Raw genomic sequence first — 8,124 nt, 5'->3', positions numbered from 1 at the left:
TTTACTGAAAATATTTGCAAAATTACAATATAAATACATGACTATAGTAAGATGACTATACATAATGTATTCTTATCCAAAGATATAAAATGATTGCAGTAAATATAGCACACTCTTGATGAATTGTTAGTACACAGTGTTTCTTAGTAAAGTACATACAACCTATTATTAAGCAAAAGTTATCTAGGTTTCACATGTACATCTTAAGAAGTTTTTAGGATGGGAGGATAGAATAAATCCCCCAATACCCTTTTTGGTTGGTGATGGTCAGTATAACTCCAATTTTGAAACAGTATTTATTTTAGCAATTGTTCTTAGGCTCTTTGTATTTCCTTAATGCGACACTTTATTTCTTTAGTCTGGGTATTTTCTTAATAAGGCCATATCAGTTAACAATACTTTTAATTCTAGTACAGTATCATATACTATCTTTTCATCAGTTACTTAAACACATAACAACAATGAAACAGAATCATTGAAAAAAAATTTCAACTGCACAAATTCCCAACACTAACTTTCACAGGATATTATGGGGAATCTCAACTATAATATATATAGTCTCAACTGTAATACTAATCTGGGCTAAAAATTGTTTTTTTTATTGATTCTAGTTCTTTAAGAGTACAAATATGAACTCTACTTTAAAGTTCTTTGTTAAATGTATTGGGCTTTGTTTCAAAAGCATCTTCTACCCTTCTCCATTATACCAATTTAATGGAAATTTGTTACTACAATAGTTCCAACACAAACATGCATGCAAGAGATCATTCTACAGTTTCTAACTACATAGTTACTGAAACACATCCCACCTATCAAGTGGCATAAATGTACAACTGTTATATACAAAAGGTAAAGTGCATTATTAAATTAGTGAACTGACAGATTGTCTGCCTGGACCATATAGCTTTCAAATAGACAAATGTGAAATTCTTGCATTAGAACCAATTACTTCAAGAGGTTCCAACTAGCTTTTCCACCCTGTCATTTATTTTTTGGCCATGCTCTTTAGTGCAAATAAGCTTGTGTTTGACTCAAGTTTAAGGGACATGGCAATTTGGGGCTTTAACAAAAAAAATTATAAAATGTGGCAGAACATTAATACCTTTATAATACATTGCATCTTTTGCATATAAGCAACAGGTAAGTGCTGCTTGCAATTGCTAGGAGCACACTGCCAACTATTACAAGGAACCCGTTTCCAAACTTCATACTATTAGCTTATATATTACAGTTTTGAGTCTGTACCACATTATGCTTGGATTATTATGTGCAAACATCATCAGTGTTTTAGAATTATACAGTGAACTAGTAATTTTGGTTACTAACTTTAATGCTCATTTATTGATTTCTAACATCCAGCTGCCTTAAGAGTTTAATGTCAAGGCAAGGATACTATTACTTAGAAGAATGCCATGTACACTTGCAGCTTCATTAAGTTACAAATGACAATAAATCAAATGTATATTGCACAGATAGGAAAAATAGCTTATTTTATAGGATACATGGCATTACATGTTCTAATACCAGAGTTTTTAACTGGATCTTATTTATTAGATTATGGCTAATGAATTCTTGGGAATTTTATGTATCAAAAAAATCATAGCATCATTTCATTTTATCAATGAATTCTACATGAGCTATGGTAAATGAAACAAAATGACTGGCAGATGATTCTAAGTATATTCAGTTGCCAGTATGTATGCATCTATTCAATCTGCAGCTTTGAGATGGTAAAAACTTTGAAGTATACATATAAGGTAGAAAATCTGGCTACTTAATTCTTTGCTTAAATAATTAATGAGAAAATTAAACAAATAATATTTATATACAATGAATTAAAGATATCTATCTTTAAGTCTGACATAGTGTATATATATTTATGTACGTGTGTGTATATATGACCCTCAACAAGATGGATTGACACAGTGGCTAAAACAATGGACTCAAACACAGCAACAATTGTGAGATGGCACAGGACTGGGCAGTGTTTCGTTTTGTTGTACATAGGGTCACTATGAGTCAGAACCCACTCAACTGCAGTTAACAACAACATGTACACATATATGTATATACATATACACATATATATATACATATATGTATGTATATCACACAAACACAGTTAAATCTTATCAGACTAAAGATCCAAAAGGAAATCATTTAGACCTAATGCACATAAATATTTTAGAAAGGAAGGTTTTAAGAGAGAGCATATAGTTATAGGAATAGTGATAGAAACAATCAAACACTGGAATATTCACAGTTCCAGTTTGCCAAAATCTGACAGGTTTGTTATTATTAGTAGGCACTATGATGGGAAGCAATAACAATCAGTAGTACAGTAATTCAAGTGCACACTACTCCTTCATATACCAAAAACTACTTTTTAGCAAGCCTACATAGTTATTTTACAGTTAGAACTGTTTAAAAATCCTTGCTATTTTTAGAGTATCAACACCCACCATGTGCTATTTAGTACTAACATTATCTTTTAACCTTCAGTTGTTCCATCGCGATCCAGATGGTCCACAATTATAATACAATTATAATGAACTATGAGAGTCCTTCATACTACTTGTGAAATACAATCTGCACATCAGCACCAGAATATACGTCTGGATTACTGATTGCTTCCTCTTAAGTAATATAAGCCAGTGAAGTTATTTTCTTAATTTATACCATTGGTTTTCTTACTGACCTTACTTAAATGCATTTGGGAATAAACTTCTGGAGGAAAAATACTGTTAAAATAATTTTGAATTACTTAACCCATAAACCCATTGCCGTCGAGTCGATTCTGACTCATAGCGACCCTATAGGACAGAGTAGAACTGCCTCAGAGGGTTTCCAATGCTGTTAACTTTATGGCCACTGGAGAAAGATGTGGCAGTCTGCTTCTGTAAAGATTTACAGCCTGGGAAACCATATGGAGAGGTTCTTCTCTGTCCTATACGGTCACTATGAGTTGGAATCGACTTGATGGCAATGAGTTTGGTTTGGTTTTGGAGTCTTTATGGATGCAGACTGCCTACCTTATCTTTCTCCCACGGAGTGGCTGGTTGGTTTGCACACCAACCTTTTCATTAGCAGCTGAGCAAGAAAAGCTACATTCTGACCTCAATCCATGCAGCTAACTCTCATTAATGAGAGCTATATTTGGGGGTTGAAATCAGTGTCTGGTTCTTAAACATGATAACCCAAAAAACCAGACCCACTGCCATCAAATAGATTCTGACTCATAGTGACTCTATAAGACAGAGGAGAACTAGAACTGCCCCATAGAGTTTTGAAGGCTGCAAATCTTTGCGGAAGCAGACTGCCACGTCTTTCTCTTGCGGAGCAGCTGGTAGAGTCGAACTGCCCACCTTTTGGTTCACAGTCGAGCACTTTAACCACTATGCCACCAGGGGTCCTTTAAACATGATAACATGGATTATTTTGTGGGAGATGAATAAAGCCAAGATAAAAAGATACTAATTTTCATTCAGAATAAAATGTAGGTCAACAGATGAAATTTCAGTAAATTAATACAGGATGGGTTGGTACACATGTATCTACTGGTTTAAAAAATTGCTTAGGTGTTGAAAAATTGCTGTGGCACTTCCTGGAAAATAATTTTCAACACAGGTCAATTGGTGAGTCTTGTGTGAAGTAAACCTCTTTACATATTATAAAGAGCACCTTGGAAAATGCCTGAATTTTCCTTTCAAATACATTTCTAACCAATCTTCAGATATTTTTCCTAGACTGAAAATTTGTATTCTAAAATTTTTTAAAAAAAGAAAAAAAAATGCTTTTTCTGGAATTATAACACCTGCTAAAGCCAGGTTTATATTGGAAATGTTGACATGGTTTTAAGGGTAGCAATTGCAAAAGTGCTACTAAAATATATTATTACAGATGTATTTTTAAAATTTTGCATCAATTAATTGGTGCACCAACCCCACTGAAATAGTCTTAAAGAAGCTTAAAAATAACACCTTGAGTCCATGACATATTTTGGAAAAAAAAAATTCTCACAACTTCAAATTAGCACAAAAAACTAAAACACCAAAATTTCCATAGCAAAGTCATAGGATGAAGCCTCCAACTTAGCAGTGACATAAAAGTAATTCCTAAAACTTTGGATATCAGTAAAAATATAACGTATGATAAGAAGCAGTGAAGATGGACTCGTAACTAACTTAGAACAACCAATTAAAACTCTCCCATGGCTTTGATACGGCAATTATAAACTGTAGGGTTACCACAAAATTTGAAATTATAGAATACTATAGTAACTCTTAAGAAATATTACAACACTATTTTTAAGGTTTAATTAGCTAGTAAGATTTGCTCCTTTTATGGTACTGTTTAATATTCAGTTATCCAATGGACAAAATATTTCCACTTTTGTTTTTTATAAACAAATATATTTATATTATGCTTAAGGTCAATTTCTGCTTCTGTGGTAACTGCCCTCCAGTTAAGCTTAGCAGTTTTTAATGAAGTAGGAATGGAATTCTTTTTTGGGAACTTGTGAAATAGAAATTCACACTTCCAATACTAAGTATGTATCTTTTCTCAGGATTATGTTGTAGTGCAATGTAAATCTTAGTTACAGTACTTTAGAAGGTCAGAATGTCACATTTTGTGCTGATTTGCATACTTCAATAGTCTGGAGCAGTTGAAGCAGCTAAACTATTTAGCTCTGGGAAGGCTGAAATTCCCATAAGAATTATAGTGATCTATGTATAACATAACATGAGAATCAGACTCCTTGAAGTATAAACTACTAGAGGTACTACTAATAACAAAGGGCCAAAAAAGAGGAAAAACTTCTTCAAATGATTACGGATCAGTACTTCTAGCCAATTTATGATTTAAAATTTTGCCTGATGGAGTTCAAATTCACTCTAGTCGAGGCATTCTTGTTCTTCACCACTGGCCCTTCTGCCATCCATTCTCTTTTCTTTATGGCTGTTGCAAATTTTCCTCATCTCTTCTTCATACTTGATAAAATTTTCCCCAAACCTTGTCCATGCTTTGAATGGAACAGTAATAGTATTACGGTAAGGTGGCCTCACCTCACTTACCTTCAGGAAAATGCCATATTTATTAGAGCCCACATCAAAGTAGAACCTTTTATTGTCCACTCTGAAAGAAGTCCCCTCTGGGAGTTCAACTGGGTCATCGTCTCCACCTCTTCGTTCTTCTATGTCCCCTTCGCCATAGTCTTCAATTAGCTGAACCAAGGCATCACGAAACTCAATCATTCCTTGTGCTGGGAGGACAATGGTCTGTTCCTGGCCCAAACTGTGGCCAAAATAACCTATCATGCCAGTCCCCCGCATCATGGTTTGTCTAATCCTTAGAAAGCGCCCCCGCTGATTTTCCTTTAGGTCTAGATAATATTTCCTATTGTCCCTTTCTATATAGTCCGTTTTCAGAACACTGTGAGGGTGTTCTTCCGACCCCACCGAGCCTGGTGGGGAAGGTGCTGCGTGCTTCTGTCTTCTCCTGGAGACTAGCTCTTTGCTGTGGCCATGCTCCTGCCGGTGGCCTTTCAGGCCCAAGTGGGCGTAGTGCTCGATGAAGTCCCCCAGACAGTCCTTCAGCTCCGCTGCCACCGACAGAGAGAGGGTCAGTTTACTCTTTCTGATATTGTCCTGCCGGCCTCTACCAATCCAGACTTCGGCTATCTTTAGGAAGCGGCCCCGGGAGCTTTGCTTCACGTCTAGGTAAAACCTCTTTTTCTGGATGTCCACTCGCTTGGAGGCTAGCTCTTGGATTTCGGCTGCGCCTGCAGACTGATTAGGGGTGGTTGAAGCCACGTAGTGGGGGTAATGGGAGTGCTGGGCCTGGGGATAGAGTCTACTCTTGCTTAGGCCAGAGCCCCCTACATTCTTGGCTCCGCGGCCGCGGCCGCCGCCGGCTCCCCTTCGCCTGGCTCTTTCCATCTTCAGCTGTAAGTGACAAACAGACACACGGGGTGGGGGGGAGGGGTGTTGTGAACAATCAAAGACGCCCCTCGGCCTGCGCCGTCCCTGCCGCCGCCCGGGGCCCCTACACCTAGCCCCGCTCAGACGACGGCGCCGCAAAGCCTGGCGCCCACCTCTGCCGAACGGTCCGCGGCGGCGGGCGGCGTCTGCCAGTTGCGAACCACGCAGACCGCATCCCTCCGCCGCCCTGGCCTCCCGCTCCTACATGCCGCCAGGCCGCCCCCTTCGGACGCGGCAGCTCGGAGTTCCCAATCAGGAGACACTCACATCAGCTTTGCCATCACCGCCTCCGCCGATGCCCTTCACGACCACCGCCGCCGCCGCCAGTTCTCGGCCCCTCTGCTGCAGCCGCCGCCCCCCGCCGCCTCCCCCGCCTCTCGCACTGTCCCCCGCCGGAGCAGCTGGGCAGGGGCATCGCCTGTAGCGCCCACAGTGACCCCTCCTGCAGCCGCTGCGGGGCCCGCCGCCTCTACTCGGGAACCGGCCAGACACCCTCCGAGAAAGGGAGGGAGAGGCGGAGAGGGCGGCGGAGGGGGGAGGCGGACAGTGGACCCCGCCTTCCCCAGCACAGCCAGCTGAAGGGAAAAAGAGGGGCGTCTCACGCTCTCTCTCGAGGCGCGCCCTGACAGAAGACCAGCACTTGGGGAATGAAGCGTGAGTATGAGGTGACTGGACAAGTGTGCAGATGGGAATAAGGACCGGAGTGGGAGGAGTATTCTGACATCTCCAGATTCCGTGGAGATACAGGACTTGGGCGGCCCACTGGCACCCGCACAGAGACTACACTTCCCAAGGTGCTCAGCAGCAGCGACAGTCCTTGCGCATGCGTACCGCATTTCTCTGGTCCGCACTGGATGATCAGTAGTGGGAGGATTGAAGCCCTGCGCGCAAGACAAACGGCGGACGGGGGCGGGGCCGAGACCCTAGAGGGAGAGGTGGGAAGTCTTGGTGTCGGCTGGGTGATGTGTAGTGTGTGCGCCGCTGTCGCTCTGGCGTGTGTTCTGCAGGCGCGGGAGAAAAGTTTGTTGAATTGGTGTCGAGCCTGGATGCCCGAGTTCCAAGGTTTTGCTATATGGCTCTGCACCAATCATCCAGCTGAAGAACAAGATCCATTGAACCGGCTTTTCTCAGGGTAATGTGCCTTCCTCGTTCTTGGTTCCCGTAGTTACAGATTCTGAATATTGTCTAGGAGTCTGAAATATGAGGCGTATAGTGTATGTGTAAATAGAGTAGCCTGAAAGTGGAGCCTTAACTCCATCTTAAGTCTTGACATTAGTCTGGAATCCATGTTCAATTTTAAAGTTGCCTTTTCTAATAGTAGTTTTTTTTTTGGTCTCTGTGTTGACTTAACCATATACCCTAAAAGAAATATGTTTTCTCTTGGTCTGGCAAATGCAGGATGTCACAACCTGTTTCCAAGGGTCTTTTCTGTATTGTCAGACAGATGCAGGATGTTTAAGCTGGAAGAGTCTTAAAGCCCAGCATTATCGATGAGTCTTCTTTACAGTGGATCCCCAGGAAAAGAAGTACTTGAGAAAACAGAAAAGTATGTTTTGCCATTGTCCTGTGACCATCCTGTAATTAACTGAAAAGTTGTACGCTTGCAATTATGTACTCTTGCAAACACGTACGCTTGCAGTCACATACCCTTAACCAACCTGGTTATGCTACGTATGTGTTATCCACCAGTCCGGGCTAAGTCTCTGCTCTCGGGTAGCCCCCCTTCACTGTGAGGTAGACCACTTTCAGCTTTCTTGATTGTCTTGAAGCCAATCATGATTTTGTAGTTTTAGTTTCTGCAACAACTGTATAAGAATGCTTACTCCTTTATTTCTTGCGGAGTTGCCACCTTTCACTCTGAATTTCGACATATTTTCTGTCCATACTCTCTCAGGACTTATAATAAATTTCTTTGACTTTACTTTTATAGAGTGTGTGTTTTCACTCTAGGACAATCCATGCTAGAGCACCGCCTGGCTGCTCAGACACTGGAGGTACTCAGTCCCATGGAGCTGGCCTCTGGGCTGTGTGTGGGAGTGTACTTGAAATGGACATTCTCCCTCTTCCAGTAGAGCTCTCAGAAAAAGAGCCCAGATGGCCTGCTAAAAAACCCCAAATCACTGCCTTCTAGTCGATTGCACTC

At 41.1% G+C, this 8,124-nt stretch overlaps 1 protein-coding gene across 1 annotated transcript in view; it reads right to left on the bottom strand.

Annotated features, from left to right (window-relative positions):
* PURG (purine rich element binding protein G) overlaps positions 1-5,939 on the bottom strand; it is a 39,670-nt gene extending 33,731 nt beyond the window's left edge. Inside the window, exon 1 of the mRNA XM_007942688.2 lies at positions 5,076-5,939. Within this exon, the coding sequence (XP_007940879.1) occupies positions 5,076-5,939 (864 nt within the window). The remainder of the gene's footprint in view (positions 1-5,075) is intronic.
* Between the last annotated feature and the right edge of the window lie 2,185 nt (positions 5,940-8,124).

This window comes from Orycteropus afer, unplaced genomic scaffold, assembly GCF_000298275.1.
Source record: "Orycteropus afer afer isolate SDZICR_OR568_19922 unplaced genomic scaffold, OryAfe1.0 scaffold00095, whole genome shotgun sequence".
NCBI lineage: Eukaryota > Metazoa > Chordata > Mammalia > Tubulidentata > Orycteropodidae > Orycteropus > Orycteropus afer.
The sequence above is the reverse complement of the archived record's forward strand: the minus strand, read 5'-3'. Positions and strand labels throughout refer to the sequence as shown.